At 37.2% G+C, this 19,688-nt stretch overlaps 1 protein-coding gene across 2 annotated transcripts in view; it reads right to left on the bottom strand.

Moving 5' to 3' along the window:
* Window positions 1–19,688, bottom strand: part of LOC122787461 (protein spinster homolog 2-like) — a 792,211-nt gene that overhangs the window by 165,837 nt on the left and 606,686 nt on the right. For both annotated transcript variants that reach the window (XM_044054193.1, XM_044054194.1), the window contains exons 9-10: window positions 6,337–6,402; window positions 5,735–5,833 (exon numbers count right to left, since the gene is read on the bottom strand). In XM_044054193.1, the coding sequence (XP_043910128.1) occupies window positions 5,735–5,833; window positions 6,337–6,402 (165 nt within the window). The remainder of the gene's footprint in view (window positions 1–5,734; window positions 5,834–6,336; window positions 6,403–19,688) is intronic.

The raw sequence follows: 19,688 nt of genomic DNA, 5'->3' as shown, positions 1-19,688 counted from the left end.
GAACTACAGCTATTTTACGCAGGAGCCTATCTTGTAGTTTTCTAAGTTTCTCATACAGTAGTATTCTGAGTAGGTTTATTTGCATTTACCTGTTATCAGTCTTAGTATCTCTGTGATGGCCAAAGAACAGCAGACATTATTGAGTTAAATCTGCTGTGAAACAGAGTTTTAATGTAGATTGATAAGAGCTGATTTCATTTGTACCACACAAAATATTCTAAGTAAATTTTACATTCTGACATGTGGCCAGTATGACAAACACCAGTAATATCAATGACGCACAAATTAATTTTAGTGTAAGCCTATTAACAAATGCATTATAAGAATGAAGATTGAGAATACAAATAAACTGGTAACAACTTTCTTTTCCTCTCACACTCTGTCAGTTTTAAAAGCCGAAGAACTTTTCCAGTATTAATACAATAAAGAATGTTGCTGTAAGAAATATCTTAAGGCTTACATGTCTTGCTAGCCAGCTGTTGTTATCCTCTTAGGGGTTTCAAAGCATAACACTGCCTCAGATGTAGTGTACTTTTCTTTTTTTCTGAGATAATGGGAAGGTGCATTTATTATACTTAATGGAAATTTGCCCTAGGCAAATGGACAAATTTCTTAGAAAAATGCACACACACACACTGTCAAGAGAAAGGTCTGTTGTAAGGTTATAATGATAACTATTTTGAGTCTTTGGTAGCAGCATATCAGAAAGGACTCAGTCCAAGATGCTGGAGATGCTATCCATTTTGCAGTTTACAGTGTTGTTATTCAAAAAGTGTAGAGTTTGTGGTGGTACATTAGTGAAAATAACATTTCAAAAAAATGTGGATAGAGAGACTACTTTTGTGCATGCACTTTATGTTTTTGCATACTTAGTTTGAAATATTACTTGTTTTACATATTTTTGTTACATATCAGATTACTGCATGGTGATATCTTTTTGGGGGGCTTCCACTGAATTCAAGACTACACTGTAAATTTGCACATCCACTCTACACACACACACACACACACACACACACACACACACACAGTTATACCACGGATAGTTTTAAATTGACTTGCATCTTTTGTACATAAAAATGTGTGTGTGCCTATTGCAGGTAATTTAGTTGGCAAGGACATATGTCTGACAGCTGTACAAAATTATATTTTACCCTAAAAGTGATCTCATTGCAGTGCCTTAGGTAACAGCCCTGTAACAGCCCCCTGGCACTTGTCCAGTAACAAGGCACTGGTCCTAAGTTAATAAGAAGTAGCTGTCGTAGGAAAATTCAGTAGAGAGTTATCTGTTGGTAGCTTCCCAGGCAATGAACTGGGCAAAACAGCAGAACACCCATCACATTTACCAGTCCAGAATGTCAGTAGTGTAGTGCCTTAAGTGTTGCTGGGCAAACAGCTGTGTGTTTTCTCCATAATATGCGAGTTCAGTTGCATGAGCAGACAGACGTGACTGTGCCTTGGTAAAAAAAAAAAACTTTTTTTTCCCCATTTCCCTTCTAAACATGCTTAGTTTAGTGTTATTTCATTTACACAGAATAAATATGCATATAGATAAATAGACTGACATATTGCTAGATACACAGATAGTTCCATTGTTTCAGTTTCTAAGGGGCTGGCTTTTGCATCCATGGGGTACCAGCTCTCTTTACAAAGGGAATTAATGAAAAAGCATAAGAGTTGTATTTGACTGATAGAAAAGGTTATGTTTTATACTTTGTAACCTCCAAACCAGACACAAACACCTGTGAAATGTTACTACAGCTGTCTATCTAGATTACTGCTGTATCATTTTGAGAGGTACAGAGAAAGAAGAAAAGGGTGTAGAGGTCTTCAGTAATGCCTAACACTGGATAAGAACAGTGACCCCACCTTTAGAAAAGACTCCCTGGCCATTAATAATACTACTTACTAATAAAAACAACAATAATATATTTTTATTAAGTAAGAGATCTATTCTGTAAAAACAACAATTACTTTTAAGGTTCAATTTTGCTGGCATATGAATTCAAACAATCAGTCAATAACAAAAGTGTGGCTACAAAAAGGATGATGCAAACTACTGAAAACAAAGTTCTGAGCCTGTATTTGTCAGATTAAAGGCTACTCTATGACTTTAGTTGCTTTATAGAAGTTTGGCCTATATTTTGAACATATGCATTGTAGGATACGTTTTCAAACATAAAAATAATTAAAATTATATTTTACCCTAAAAGTGATCTTGTATAACAATAGTAACATTTCTGTTTATGATGAAAAAAATAAGTCTGACCAGATTCTGTTGAATTATACAGGTCACGTTTGCAATACTGAAGTTTTGGCTATATTATCAGGGAAATCCCAAATCCTCTGAGCACAGGAATTCTGGAGAATGACAAAAATAATGGAGGGTGGAGGGCAGGGCAAAGGTCCAAAATCAGGGACATATTTTAAATATTGCTCTTGTAAACAAAGTTATTTGAAGAGCATGCTTTTTCATTAGCATGTACTTTCTGAAGGAAATGAAGTCTGAAACTCAAATGTCCGACATTGTTTACTGGCTATTTTATGAGGGACAGACCAAAAATATGAGGCAAAAATACAGTTCTTCTGCAAAATTCTGGACAGTTGAGAGGGGTGCAGCTCGGAGGATAAATATGACATTTAATTTTGGCTCACCAGTCAGGCAATCATTAGCAATTTAGAATACATTTTCAAACTATTAACCATAGGACCTAACTTTAGATTTAAGGCCCCATTGTTATACCTTTTATTCCAAATGGCAATTTCACAGTTGGTGTGAAATTTTTCATGGTAGAATTGTAGAAAAGCTGTCACCCATTAGCAGTTAAGAACAAATATTTGCCATATTATGTGTAGTATCATAACTCAAATAATTACCATTAATCAGGGACAAAAGCTTTAGAAATGCTTATTTTAGGCTCTGGCTGATGGATTATAATAGCATCACTGCTCTTACTGCATCATAAATAAGATGTCCGGCCATTGTTTCTAAATCACCTTTTGTAACAGAATTGTGCAAAAACATGCAATATAGTTCATGTGATGGGACTACGCAATGACACATTGAAAACTGGGACTTGGAATGCTAAGAGCTGACCATTCTTTAAGTAGCAATAAATGGGAAAAATGCAGAAGATAAATACAGCACTTCTCTTCTACTCGTTTTTTTGAGGGCTGCTAAGAAAAGACATGCTTTTCATTCAGGAATAAAGATATTTTTGTATCTATGGATGGGACATGTGGTCTCATGCCTGAAAGAGACTTGGGGACAAAGGAAAAGATAATGGATACATTTCCTTTTAAATTGAAGACACAGGGAAAAGTTTACTTATTTCACAGACTGATACGGACAGAACAGACCCCCATGACTGCCAGTAGCAGGATAGCCAATTCTGGGGAATTGGATAATTCCCAATGTTATTCTATGAGAGTCTAGCTTTGGGAGATCTGGCAATTGGAAGTATGTGAAGCTTGTTTTTTATCTGTATAGTTTACATCAGAACTGTGTGTTTAGTTTCAATTTAACTATTTTCTTTATTTCAGGGTTTAATGCTCAGAGATTGCACAATTTAGTGTGATGCTACTAAGGCAGGTGGATACAATTATATACAGAGGGACAAGAAATGTTATTTGTGGAATGGCATTTTTAACAATGTAATACCATTAATCACATCATCTTTTCTCATGGTGGTCCAGGAAATTCAGTTTTAACTGGCATTGTAAGAATTACACAGTATTGTCTGCAGAGACGGAAATCAAACAAGACTGAAAGAACAAATCTCTCTTACAGCTCATGGTCTTAATCATCTTTCTCTGTGCTATACCACTGTCTTAACCTTCTTCCTCTGTGCTGTTCCACCATCTTAATCATATTCCTCTGTGCTATCCATCCATCTTAATCATCTTCCTATGTACTATGCCACCAGCTTAATCGTCTTCCTCTGTACTATGCCACCATCTTAATAGTCTTCCTCTGTGCTTTGCCACCATCTTAATAGTACTACTCTGTGCTTTGCCACCATTTTAATTGTCTTCCTCTGTGCTTTGCCACCATCTTAATTGTCTTCCTCTGTGCTTTGCCACCATCTTAATTGTCTTCCTCTGTGCTTTGCCACCATCTTAATAGTCTTCCTCTGTGCTTTGCCACCATCTTAATAGTATTACTCTGTGCTATACCACCAGCCACAAGCACTAACATGCCAAGTTAGATCTGTATTCCTGGCTTCACTGATTTTCATGAGCCCCTGTACCCCAGATCATTAGAAGTGTAGTCAAGGTCCATATTTCTGAGTGGTCCCTATTGTCTATATCTTGCAAAAAGTCCCCAAGACTAAGCATTTGGTATCAGGTTATGCTGAGCTGCTACACTGTTATACCACTGTTTGCCATGGTAATGAAACACAAGTGATAGAAAAAATACAACTGAAATGGTAGGCAATAAAGAAGAGGGTAGGGTAGAAGAAAGAAATATAGTAAAATGCATAGAAAAATGCCATGAGGGACTTCTCTCCCAAGTGCTTCTCTAAGCTACATAAAAATGGATCATAATACAGGAATTCTACAAGTGAACCTTCACTGTAACTTAACTCAACATTAATAAATAACAAACAAAACTCTTCACCTGGTTCTGTATTTCCTGTTAAGTTTACTTGTTATGTAAATGTTGTAGTGTTCAGTTTTCCCAGAATACCTAAGGAAAGTGGTAGCTGCAGACCTATTTGCAATACACAGGCAGACTTTATGGCCTAAAAGTCTTCTTCATTCATTATCTAGGCTTACCTGTCAACAGTCCACGACCTTATTTGTAGAATATTAATGATTTTACCTTATACCTTTGCCTGTCCCTTGTTACATTTTTTATTTTTTTGATGAATTATTGAGGATTACAGTCAACAGTTTTGCCAGACTTTGAATTTTACACTCATTATTGTTCAAAAAATGCATGCCGATGCAAAACCTGCTGTTCTGCAAATTTTTAAAGTGAATTAGAGTAATATTTAAAAACAATCTCTGATTTTAGGCCTTTGTCCCCACATCTCTGTTTTTGCTTTATGTAGCATTTGTTTTTTCCCATTCTGCTTCATTCTTTCTGGCTATCCCAGTGACCCTGTCTACTGGGACTACAAGCCTCTCCTACTGCCCCCTGGACTATCTCCATTTTAAGTCTGAGGTTGGTGTCAAACTTAAGGGTTTCCTGGTAGGGGTCATGCTGTTGACTGCTTCCAAGGGTGATTTTTTAAATTTCTGACCCATTCCTTGGCACTCAACCCCCTGAAGTTCACCTGTAACATCCTTGGGCTGCTTCCCTCTATGTACCACAGGGAATGCCTAGTGAAATGCCTACCCCCCTAAGATGGGCACACATCTCCCTCTGCTAGTGCCTCAGCCACCTAAGCTGCAAATCAGACCCAGGTTGCCTGGGTCATACTTAGGCCTTTATTCTTCAATACCTTGGTGCTGGTCACTTTGTCCACAATTCTTCTGCAAAGAAGTTGAGAGGTATGGTGCTTACACATTCAAAAAACTTGTTCAGTTTCTTGAAGACCTATGGCATCTGCGTACGTCCCCAGATACGAGCCAGAGTCAAGTAATAGTTTATAACTTCTGTGTACTTTCTCTGAAATATCAGAAGTAGCCACATGTTTATTCAATCATCTTCACATGTGACTCATACAGTCTGTCACTGCCAAATCACTTGTCTGTGCAAAACTAAAGTAAATGGCTGTTTACTTACAAGACCAATGAGGTAGGGGCTGCCAGCATCTCCCAGCAAATGAGATGTGAAACCTTGAAGAGCCATGGCGGTTGCTCGACGGGTGGGAATAACAACATACTAAAAAAAATGAGAGAGAGAGTGTGAATTGGTGAAACAAATCATAAGAGTATACAATTATGCTTATCCACAGAAATTCCTGGCCTTTAATGAACAAAGGTACAGTCCAAACAGGTTACCACAGATGTCAGTTGTAGAAGAAAAATATCAACAGTTTCTTGTGAGAGTTAAATTTTTCTTACAAAAAAGAAAAGAAAAAAAAAACAGAACAATACTTTTTATGGCCCAGGTACTTTGGATCTCTTAGCTTACTCAGTTAAATAAACTAATAAAAATAATAATGAATGCTATTATTTACTTAGGATCCGATTTTGATTCAGTAAAATGCATAATGTAACAACACTACTGAAAAAGATTTCAAACACAGAGAGAAAGAAAAAGAACTTGCATCTACATGACACATCAGTTCCACCACTAGAGCAGCTGCTGTAGAAAGTTTAATGTAGGGAGGAAGTTATATGCCAGTGTTGTGCCTTGAAATGTGGCTGCAAGTAACTACTCACCATTAGGATGTCAGCTGTTATGGCCCAGTTGGAAAACAGGAGAGTCTCCCCAATGAATATGCAGATCTGTAAAGACAGAAAGGGAACATACTTGTATGAGCAATGCACAAATGCAACAAATGGGAATGCAGGGTTTTATAAAGGCAACTATAGTTAACAATGACAAGATATAGAAAACCTGAAGGAAATACCAGAAACTATGAAACTGACTGTTAAGCTACAGACTGACATTGATCCACACACATTTTATCACCTTTTTAATTCTGAGTTTCTGCAAGAATCCTACCTTTTAACTGAGATTCACCTCCAACCACAGCTGTACTTTCCTGTTTTCCTCTACCCTTTGATGGGTGGCACAAGTGGCAACATGAACTCTGTAAAGTCACGGTCCTTATGTTGGTGCTGAGGATACCCTTTTCTCCTTATTTTCACACCTGCTGCTAGGGATAGGAGTGTGTAGGAACAGCATGTTAAGAAGTCAATAACTGTACTGTACCACTGTCCCCGTCATATTTACAAGACAGTATACATTACCACCTCAGTGAGGTGAGATGCCCCATCGATCACTTCCCGTCTCCATGGATTGTGATCTGTCCCTATGCCAGGGCTACCTGTGTGGTGTATAATATAGCAACAATATTTATACACCATGCCGTAGTACTAGGAAAATCCAGATTTGATCAAGAAATATACAGAATATCGCCATGGTACTAGGCCCTCTGTGAAGGTTACTTCTGTCAATTAATAGTAGTATTGTCCTTTTGTAAAAGCTCTACAGAGGTGGCTCATGGTACTGGCTGCAGGACTGCAACCTCCCCCATGAAAAAATGCAGCAATTATACACACACACATACACACACACACACATATATATATATATATATATATACATACACACACACACATATATATATATATATATATATATATATCTATACACACACACACATATATATATATATATATATATATATATATTTTTTTTTGAAAAAAATGACTTTCCCATTTCAGGGGCTCAGGGGTTTGAGCATTACTACTCTACGTGCATGGAGCTCTGATTTTTGTTAAAAAAATAAAAAGATAAGAAATCAGTTTACTTGGCTGGGTTGTTTGCTAAACACCCCAGCAAAATAAAGAAAAAGGAAATTACACTTTATTACAGGTCTTTCTACTATTCTGAGAGGGGCAGAAAAAAGACTTCAGCAGAGGCTAGCTAGGCAGCTAGAGAAAGAAGTGAGTAGATGTTTCATAATGACCCAGGATGCTTCAAGTGACTGCTGTCTGAGGCAGCCTAAATAAAAGTTTCAGAAAATGGTGACAGAGTATGAGGTAATAAGCATGAGAAAAAAGTGTTTGTGTGTGTTTATGCAAAATGTTTTACTATGCTTATTAAATAATGCCTGTTATTTTGCTCCCTTATGGGCTGACTTGGTTTCTTCTGTTCAGTGGTGCTACAGCCAGCCAAGCCTGTGGAATAGTAGGATAGTATATATGTTGTATTTTACACGTGTAATATGTTGCATCTGTGTGTAGCTGTGTCTCTGTATGGATGTGAGAGAACAGGTTACAATGGGTTCACTGTGTGCATCTGACAGCAGTAAGCTGAAACCCATAACTGTGACCATTATTTATACATCTACACATTAATGTGATCAAAGTCAGATATCTGAGCTGTACACCATCAACACAATGGCTATAAATGGTGCACACATCTGTGTGTATGGACTTCCACACATACGCACACATATATATGCATGCATACATGGGAGTTGGGATAGATTGTACTTTATACATCTGACAGCAACAACTTGAAATATATTACCATGACTATTCTTGTATTTATTTTTCCATTACATCATGATTAGATATGTCAGGTGTGCACAGTAAGAAAGTAGCTGTAATTGGTAAACACATCTGTGAGCGCATGTGAATGTATGTGTGAAGGTAGTTGTAATTGGCTTCGCTATATGTATCTTATGGCAGTAAGCTGAAATACACTGTTATGTTTTTATCTATGTATTTATTCATTTGGTCTCAGACTTTTTGGCTGTACATAATTAATAAAGTGATTATAATCTGTGGGCAGCACGTGTGTATATATGGGTATGCATGGACATGGGTGGGGTTGAAATGGGTTTCTCCATATGCAACCAACAACATGCTGACATATATTACTATGGGTATTTCTTTATTAATTAATTTGATACCAAACAGAAATCTGAGTTGTACACATCATTAAAGTGGCTGTAACTGGGGAGCACAACTGGGTACTGGGGGTGGTGGTGTTGCAGTACATTGCACTATATGTACCTGACAGCAATAAGCTGAAATATGCTACTGTGGTCATTATTATTGATTTATTTGATTAGAATCAGAACTCTGACATGCACATAGCTAATAACGTTATGGTAGCTGGTGGGCATAAAGCAGTCTGTGGATAAAATTGATTAATCCTTGTTAGCCTTCAATTATAGTTAAACCATCATTGCTCATACTTGGCAGAGCTAGTGTGTGTTTGCACAGAACACATTGAAATATATTTCTGTGACCATTATGATTATTGTTTATTTAATAACAACTGGACATTTGAGCATTATACAATGTATGGATACTGCAACAGTCTTTGGATGAATCTGACTAATCCAAGCTGCAATTTGATCACAGTCATATAATATAGCCCACCTTAAAATAGTTGCCTCACCTTTTCATTTGCTTCCTGCAACCACATCCTATTTTGGAGTCACCACTGATGTAAGATGTATGTAATATAAGTAATGATTATCTGGGCAGGATCAGCAGCAACTTAATAGGCTAATCAGCTCCATCCATTTTTCCTGGGTTTAATTCCCTCAGTCTTCATTTGCAAACTGAGCAAATGAATGTGTCATTTAAGCAATCACTTGTTCTGGATTGCCTTTAAAAATAACACTCATATCTAATTACTTTATGCAATTAACAGGTGAACACGCTAAAAGAATAAAATTATTTGCCTAGTATCATACTGAAAGGATAGACCCATAACTATAAAGCCTGATCATGTTATAGTGCAGTACAGTGTCACTTACATAGACTATGTCATTCAGCTGGTGTGGGGCTTCAATTAATATTTACTACCTGCAGATGACATTGAAGACTAGTGCAGGAACAGCATTCAGTAAACAAGTGCATTTGTGCAGGGATGTGATGATATCCTCAAGTACATAACTTTGACTTACAAACAAACTTATATACTGCAAAAAAGCACATACTCAAGCATTAACATTCAGAAAAAATGTTGTTTTAAGTTTATTCTGTACCTCAATGAATGTCGCTGCTACGAGCTGTAATCTCTGCCATATTGTATGAATGCTATATGCATGATTTGTTAGCTCTGTCTCTCATGTATTGTATTGTTTTGTGTTATTTGTAGAGCTTTACTCCCTGGGCCTCTGCTGAAAATGGACCTATGTCCAGTCGGACTTTCCCAGTAAACAAATATAAAATAAAATAAAATATAATAAGCCTAACTTGGAAGACGTTGTTGTAAACATCACATATTTAAAATGCTGTACGAAGATAATACAGCATGCTTACATGTAAAAAGTCATTGTAGAAATCATTCAGAAATACTTATACAAACAGGAATTAATATGCAACTCTTATAGGGAATTTAAGTTTCAAATGCAACAATGCAAGCTGATCGTAAAAAAATAGTATACGAATAAACTGAACATATTAACTTATAAGAGAGAACAAAGAGTCTTGGAAAAGTGGCCTATCAGACACACCACTGATAAACTGCCTGACAAGTATATATGGGTTCAAAAGGATGCACTGCCTATGAAGATAAACAGTTAGAGAGATGGAAATATTTCAGAAGGGAAGATTTGTAGCCAGACATACATTTTATACACAACTACTTCAGTACATTTCTGTGTCGCACATCTCCTACCTCAGGTAACTTCTTTGACTCAATCAAAATTCTTTTTATAACAGTTCATATTCAACTTAAAACACAGGCCTTATCATCTGAAGTTATTTTCAGCAGCCAAAACTGTATTCATATTTATTTGTGTACGGGATAACATTTTGAGCAATCTTTACTTTTAAACAGAGTAGCGAACAATGTGTAAGTAAAGAATATAATTATATGGCTACACCCATGGAAGGAATAAGTGAAGTAGGTGGCTGCTATGCATAACTGTGCTACTTTAAGTTTGGAGGAAGAAAGCTGCAATGCCTATAGTCAGTTGTTTCCCTACTAATTAACTGTAACTGAAGCTGCCTGTTTAAATGCTGACTTGGTACAGCTGACCTCACTTGAACCACTACTGCATCGTAAGGCAACAGTCTAATATTCTTTGCTAAGTGAAGCCGTTATATGTAGCCTTTACTGCATTTCTGTCTAAATGTTTAGGCAGAAACATACCTGAAGTTGGCTACAGCTCCTAGGTCCTGTATAATCAGAAAGCATACTGAAATGCTATTAATTGTGAAACAGCTAAGTCTTATTAATATTTTAAAGATTTTCTTTTGTATAATTTATAAGTTTGCGTGATTTATATAATTATGTTTTTAACAGACTGGAATTCAGAAACAGGTTTCATTACCATATACATATGGGATTCTGTTGCTGTTCTTAAACATGTATAGGTCTGTGCTATTCTTTGTGGGATGTTAAATTGTTTCACTACTACTGTATCTACATAGACATTATATGCTTTGAGGATAAATATGGCAAATATTTCTTGATCACAAATTGCATGTTAGTCATAAACATCATTATTTTCTGTTATGGGGAAATGCATTTTTTTAAATTATGTAGGTTTGTAAGTAAATACCAGGCTAACTGCCCAGAAGAGCCATTTTAGGTCTAGCCAGTAACTTAAAAGGTATAATCAAACCTTATACTTTGTGTGCATGAGGTGAAGACTTTAACCATTATGCCAAACCTACCCCAGCATTACCTTTTGCTATACATGAAATCATTTTTTTTCCTTCCTCCAGAAACATATTTCTCAACTTCTTAGTGCAAGCAATCTGGACAAAGCCTAAAAAGTGTAATCATTCTGAGCTGTTTCAAGATTTGTCTGATTTTTTTTTTGTTCATTTACTTTTTGTTTTGTTTCCACAAACCCCCCTACAGTGACCATCAATTCTTCCCCAGCAGCCCATCTATTGACCAGTTCTTTTCTGCTAAGGATGGCAGCCCACCTGGCTGTTGGCTCCCTTTGGAGGCTAGAGTCAGTGTTGGGAATAGTGCTATCATTCAATAAGGTAGTTAGGGTTTTTCTTGTCATGCACCCTTCTCCCTTGCCCTCTCTATGGGTTGATTTCTGCTAATGCTTGCCTTAAAAGGCATGTGCATGCTTCCCACATGTCTTATCTCCCAGTATACAGTGCACCACTTATGCAAGTGACATCGTCATGGACCATGGCTGTAGCAAATTCTATTTTGTACTCACAAGCTCTTAGTGCTACCCCCCTCAGACACTTCTCACTTAAAATGAACACATCCCTCAAAATGCTGCCCCCAAGCACTTAATAAATGTAACATTTTCAGCTGTCCCCCCTAAAACTATTAAATATATTGTTTTTAGATTAACAATACTGCATATGTTATTAAAGGCATTCATTTAGACAATTGTAGACATAATATGACCTAAAGAGAGCCATGTTGATATGATGCTGAGAAAAAATGTACTCAACAGAGTACAAAGAGTGTTCCTGGCCACACCCTTGTCATGGACCTCCCAGTGGATCAACTGCAGACTAGCAACTGCTGCTCCTCTCTTACCTCCCCAGGCCATCTCCTCCAGCAACCAAACCACTAATGACTAAACTGTTTTATAAAATTAGCATGCACTATCCTTTACTTGCAGTAATTACAGTATTTAAACTAGATATATTGTTAGCTTGGAATGCTGTTCTATCCTGAAGTTGCTGATTTTTTTCCTGGCTTTGACAACAGTCATGGCTGAAAGTGGTTCTCAGACCAACCATTTATATGGCTACCAAATAAGAAAACAAACGAATACATAATGATGAACTGTTATAAGGATTTAACTGAATGGAAAGCACATGGGTGACTAAGGCTTTAAGGACTGCCTCTAGGGAACAATAGAGCAGGGATCATACTTTGTGGTGAAATGAGAGAAACTGACTGTACAATGGGTATCAGATGAGCCTGCAGGAAAACGTGCATTAGCATGAAAAAATGGAGGCCAAGTGTCATGCACAGAGGATCAGATGAGTGTATAGGGAGTATGCATTGGAGATTAAATAAGCCTGCAGGAAATGTGCCATGAAGATGAGATGGAACTATACATAATGTGCAGTGGGTATCGTCAGAGCTGTGAGGACTATGCAGTGGAGATTAGATGAGATAAAAAATGACCAAATTAGAGGTTTTAGAAAATATAAATTGGAGATGAGATGTGATTGTAGGAAATGTACACTCAAGATCAGAGGAGATCGTAAGGAATGTGCACTGAGAACTGGATGAGAGATTGTAAGGAATGTACTCCGAGAAGAGAACTGGATGAGAGATTTAAGGAATGTACTTGAAGAATTGGATGAGAGATGGTAAGGAATGTGCACAGAGAACTGGGCGAGAGATTGTAAGGAATGTGCGCCAAGAATTGGGTGACAGATTGTAAAGAATGTGCACTGAGAATCAGATGAGAGACTATAAGGAATGTGCATTGAAAATCAGATGAGAGATTGTGAGAAATGTGCACTGAGAATCGGATGAGGAATTTGCACTGAGAATTAGATGAAAAACTGTAAGGAATTTGCACTGAGAATTGGATGAAAGACTGCAAAGAATGTGCACTGAGAAGCAGTGCATTGGTTATCCAATTAGATAAGGTTGATAATGTGTACTTGGGATAAGATGACACCATACAGAATGTGGTAAATACTTTAAGGAATGTGCATTTGTTACCCAGTAAGATAAGACTGAGAATGTCTGCTTGGGATAAGATGACACCATACAGAATATGGTAACCAAAAGAGGTACAGTTCAGAATGTGCAGTAGACTATAGGTGATGTGCACTATGGATCTGATAAGAGCATAAGGAATATGCACTGGAGATTAAATAAAACTGTAGGAAATGTGTGCTGGGATGTGCACTGATGATCACATGAGACAGTAAAGAATGTGCACTGGAGACCACATAGACTGTATGGGTTATTTATTGGTGATCAGAGGCCAAGCAGACTTGTATTCTACAGTGCAGGCAAAGACAAAGGAGGTTACTCTGGGATCACAATTTAATACAAACTTCCCTGATGAACACGGACTTGTCTAGTTACAGCTCATTGATGTTATTCTTCCACAAGAGTGTTTTCTGTTACTTCAGAGTTCAAGTGGTGAAACCACTTCTTCCAGTTGCAATTTTTTTATTTTATGGTTCCTTGACCACATTCTCTCTTGTTTGAATGGGACAGTGTGAAATGTTATTGCTCCTGTTAAGTGTAGTAAATCCTTATGTGAGTTTCTCTATTCTTTGCGGTTCTGCAACTATCAAATTAGTCTATTTAAGTAAAGTGGTGAAGAGGAGATTGTCCTTTTGCAAATAAAAAATTGAATAGTTGACCAGTTTTGTTAACTAGATATGTTGTTGAGGAGCTGAAAACTAGGGCTTTATAGAGGAATTTTAATAAACATTTTTTTGACATATCACTTACAGGCTGGATACATTAGTTACCTGGTTGAACACAGCACACAGTTCAGGAGAATTATCTATATGTTCCCCTTAAGTCAGGATTTATGTGATGTTACTTAACCACATAGTTAGGCAAGAAGAAAGTTAAATGAAAACACACTTATGGCATCATGTTTCATCATTTTACCATGTTTTGCAATGACAAGCAGTCTAATACAGGAACTAAAGCCTAGAATAGATGTTAATGAGCTTCATCATGTGCTAGGTTTGATTCCCTCAGCCACCTTTTGTCTGCTTGCATCATTCTGAGCAATTCCCTTAACCAGACTTTGCTTCTGGGCCAGTCTCTGAAAAAGAGCAATTGTGTCTAGTGGGTTTACTTGAATAACCAGTAAATAAATGTTGGGAACAAAGTAAGGGCACTAATTCATATGTTTTCTAGAATACTTTAAGCATACACGTACTGAAGAGAAAAGGTAGCTGATTATACATTCATGGATTAAAGGTGTGAGTGAAAAAATGCGTGAATAATGATGTGATTAAAACCCAGCAGCAGAGAAACACTCTGTAAACATAAGGGCGCTACACATTTAGCGTCTAGTAGGCAAACTATGTGTTCCTCTTACCTTTTGCATCACTGCTATACTTCAGGAGTAAATGTTAACATGACAAGCTCTGAACAGCTGTTGCCAACACAGGATGCACATTTATAGCTTAAGCAAATTATTAGAGTTAAGTGTGTGGGGCTAGAAGTACAATTTATTCTCACCTTTATTCACATTCTTTCCAATTCCTCACTTTAAAAGAAATAGCTATATATTTTTTCTCAAAGACAGAAGATAATGTACTTCTGTAAAAGTTTCTGCCAGGCACAGATATGAAACAATTAGCACCTCATTTTCAGATGCATTGTGTTAGAGGATGTGCCAGCTCATACATTCATCTTCCAATATCCACTTTATTCAATTCTGGTCATGTAGGAAGCGAGCCCTGAATTCAGAAAAGTGTTCACTGCTCATAGAAATTGCTTACCATAGGTAGTTCAGTTTCTGAAATGGTGAGAAAATGTGATACAGAGACAGCTACAGCTGCAATGAGATACCTCATAATTGGCTCATTAGCATGTTTCTGAATTGGGCACAACCTAATGCTAGTGCTGTCACACCTGATGATGTTATTGTTCTCCCATGTGGCCCTTACATTGCATTGGCAAAGGCATTCCCCCTATACTCACTCTCTCACAGACAGACACACACACACACATATGCACAAACCCATCAAAAAAGCACCCTCCTCCACAGTCAATCACAGTCACAGAATCACTCACCCATTCACCTACATGCATGCTGCAGTGTGCCTGCACACATGCATTCTTGCAACTTTGGTCACACCCATACAGACACACACAAACACTACCACCACCCTGCCTGAATGAACTTACAAGCACCACAACTGCTTGTACAAGTAGCTCAATACACCTTCCATAGGAGTGAATGGCTGACCGCTGTCTTCTAATGACAATCACTTTCCTCCAAGAGTGAAATTTTACTCTGCTGTGCAATTCTCTGAATCACTCAGCAGTGTAAATTAAGAGCAGCTGTCATTAGCTGCTCCCCTAGATTGCTACACAAATATGCAGGTCTGCCAAGAGACATTACTCAATGCTGACCCCCCCCCCCCAGCAGAAACCTCAGCAGTAGGGTGGTCTAACAATTAGAAAAGCTTTGTGCTACAGGAAAACAGCTGTGTTAAAACTTCTTTGTTGTGGTTAGCCTTCCTAAATGCTACCCTGTTAGGAAATTTAATACAATATACATATCAATACAGCCCAAAAAAAAGGCACAGCAGTACACTAATAAGAGAACTGCTTAAAATGAGTTAATTCCAGTAAAGTAACTAGTCATATAAATACTCAAAGAGTGAACACATGACAGGTGAGAATAGGCATGAGCACAGAGGAACAAATGGGACACAATATTTCACAGAACTCCCTTGGTGACCAGCTAGGATGTTTTAGTCTCTTGAAATATTCTACCATTTTGGATTTAAGCACATACATAATTCAGAATATGATCATCTCTTATACTACATAATGTTATAAAGACTCCTTTCATAGAAACTCAAACTCACTGACACCTCTGTAGTATATATCTTCACAGCAGCTTCATACAAATCACCATGAAACAATTTTGAATTTGGAGTGCCTGTGCATTTGAGATGACAATGTAATGTCCAGTGTATACCACTTAATAGGTAAATGTTGTACAGAGACATTAAGGGTGAAATTCTTATACAGTATGGCCAGTTACTGATATAGCACACAAACATTTTGTAGGTTAGATGCAGTATTATAAGGCAGATTCAGGATAAAAAAAAATACAAAGTACAAAACAATGTTATCTTTTATCATACTACCCCTCCCCACCATAAGCCACCTTTGATGTACCCTTCCAATAATGTCTAATGCACCACACACACACAAAAATTACATGATGCATGTTCCATTAACTTTAGCATTACCAGTTAGTTTAATCTTCAGACAGACAATTCCAATAAAACTAGCAGCACAGACAAATGCTGTACATAAAGAACATATATAACAAGGCTTTTTAAAGTCCTAGTCATAGCTTCATATACCATAGGTAATTTTCATCAAGCATTTCACTCTGACATATATTTCAACAATTCCTGGTATACAAGGGCATTTGGGCTTTTCCACAGCCTTTAATACATCTGTTTCCCTGGCATGCAGTGATGAAGGGTTTCACTTCTGAACTAGGCCCTAAGCCAAGCAATGTATACAAATGTAGATTTTAACTCTAAACCACATAATATGCAAAAGCAGATGGAAGCTAGCATTAAAACAATGCCATTACACAGCATTCCCGGAATAAGTTCCACTCTTGGTGACTTTTGGATGAAAACCGGTAAAGCTGGTCTCTTAGAATTCATCTGGTGCTGATTATTCAATGGATGATCTGCCTTCCATTTTGCATGTATGCTTATGTCACTGCAGAAACATGCCTGACCTGGTCAAGATGGGTGGATGGGTTAATTTATTCAGTGAGTATTAAGATACAACAGAAAAGGTGCAGTGAAGACAAATGCAGTAACTCTGTCCTAAGAGCAGTCAATATAAAGTTTTGTACCTGCATCTTTGTGCACTTTAACTTATCTTTTTTCAGTTACAAAATTTTCACATTTTTGATGTTGCAGTGTTTCTCTGACTTTTCTACAATTGCTATATATATTACAGGACCACAGAATGTTTAGCATATTGTACTGCCAAGAAAAACAAAGACAAATTCTATAATTGAGAGAAACGCCACTTGAAAAGAAGAGGAATACAACATGATAGCAGCAAAATGTCAGAGATACCCACATTAGATCCATTCTAACACCACTTAATAGGACATGGGCGAAACAAAAAGTAAAGCAGAAAGTCTGCCAACTTTGAAATTTAAGGTCAGGGCACAGAGTTCAGATGCATGGCATTAGTCTGTCTGAGATTGTGACATGACAGCCTTTTCTTCTGTGGTAAGCATGGTACCAACATCACAGCCCATTAGCCAGCTAAGGTTCTTCAGACATTTTCATGTTCATCTCCATGGAGATCACAAGAAATGTATTGCTGCAGTCTACATAAACCTTTGTCAGGTTTATCTCAATCAGTCATGTCAACTAGTTTTGCAGTCAGCAGGCATATTATTGTACAGCAGGCGGCATCTCTGTTTTTTATATCATAGCAAAATAGACTGCCAGTTTTGTTGCAATCACTTTTTTCTAAGCAAAGTATTTTTTCTCTGCTAATCTACTTATCTGATATTATTGTAACATATAGTCGTTCCGTGGTGGTGCAGCGGTAGTGTTGTCACCTCACAGCAAAAGGTTCTCCCATTTGATTCTCAGCTGGAACGCCTTCTGTGTGGAGTCTGCATGTCCTCCCCGCGGTCGAGTAGCGTTTGAAAGACATGCGTGAATGGGCGTGCCTTTGCTGAAGGTTGGGTGTTGGTCTGGCACCTCGGCACCATAAAAATCTACTGCCAATCATTAGCTGACCGGAGTTCTGCTGTGGTGACCCCTAACTGGGAAAATCTAAAGAACAACAACAACATTGTAACGTGTAGTCATTTTTCTATAGCAACTATACATATGCTAATAACCTTGTTACAAACTGAACACGTGTTCTGCAGCCTACAGCTTTCCATATTACAAACATTTAATCTGACTGTATTGCTCAGTTTATAGATCTTTATGTACTGTTCAAATGTAATTTGCACATTCTGCATATTAACTAATGCTTTACTCTAATCAGTCTATTCATTGCAATACCAGCACTGTATATGTTACATATTATGTGATGCTGAGTATAGCTTTTCTGTAGTCTGCACATTACCCAGTAATTTGATTTGGCCCACTGACAAATCAACACTGTATATTTCACTACATAATATCCTGCATGTAATGTGCATGTTATTATGTACATGCCTATAAACAAATAAACACTATTACCAAAAACCTATTTTTTTATTTATATATAAAAACCTAAAAACAACAACAATAAATAATAATAATAATAATAATAATAAATGCTGTTGGTCTAAATATGCAGCTCTCTGCACTTCTTACCCTTGCATTTTTCAAACATATTTTTCTTAGTCTAGCTTGTACTGTTACATTTTTGGGGCAGGGAGTTCCATACATTCACCACTCTCTCTTACATCTAAGTGGTCCTTTCAAATGAAATACACATAAAATGCTCCCTACCTTTATTAGTAGTTTGGTAGCTGCTTTTACTGAAGCCTAATCCTATAAAGAGTGGCCTCTCGACCTTTTATAACTCAAATAATAATAGCAAAGATGTTGTAGAACTGTAATACTTCCACCAACTGCACCATTCCATCCAATGAGCACATTTGTTTTGTTTTAAATACTACTAGGAGTGCTCCCCCTCTCAATTAAGTGCTGCAATAAAATCTCCAACGATTCTCACACTTGTGTCTGTAAGTTACCAAGTCCTGTCCATTTTTCCCTTAGTACTGCAAAGGGACTCAACCACCATGATCATTCCATTTCACCTACCCACCATGGGTTTTTAGAGTGTAATTCAGTCATCCCACATCCACCACATGCAACCCCTTTTTCACCTTTTAGAGGATATCATCTATGAGTCTTTCCAAACTGTTGATATGACTACACATTTTTAAACCACATTCAAGCATCATATATTAGTTATGCTGTATTTTAATGGTGATTTGATATTGATATACTATCACACTATTTTAAACATGTCCCACAACTAGGCCACGGATATCCATATTTTGCTTCAAATTTTAGCACACTTTCTAGGACATGATGTTATTATACTGACGTCACAATTCTGCCACAAGGAGTCAGTTCTACTGTCACTGTATTTTCTAACACAAGGGCTCTAGATTATTGCATCTTCATCTGCTGGACACTCTGATAAGAAAAAATACAGCAGAAAGTTGGTGTAGATTAAAAAAAATATATATTTTAGTTTAATTTGTGTGATAGCAGTCTTAAAGACTTGACAATATTCGATATGCTCACTATTTGCCCATTAAGAGGAAGTGTCATGAGAAGAATGATCTGAAACACAAACAAGTTATAAGCGCATGTTGCAGCTTGTGAATACACAACTGTAACTTTGACCGTTTTGAACATTGTGGTAATAAACT

This window comes from Protopterus annectens, chromosome 13.part0 (assembly GCF_019279795.1).
Source record: "Protopterus annectens isolate FY-2018-M chromosome 13.part0, PAN1.0, whole genome shotgun sequence".
In the NCBI taxonomy this organism is placed as follows: domain Eukaryota; kingdom Metazoa; phylum Chordata; order Ceratodontiformes; family Protopteridae; genus Protopterus; species Protopterus annectens.
The sequence above is the reverse complement of the archived record's forward strand: the minus strand, read 5'-3'. Positions and strand labels throughout refer to the sequence as shown.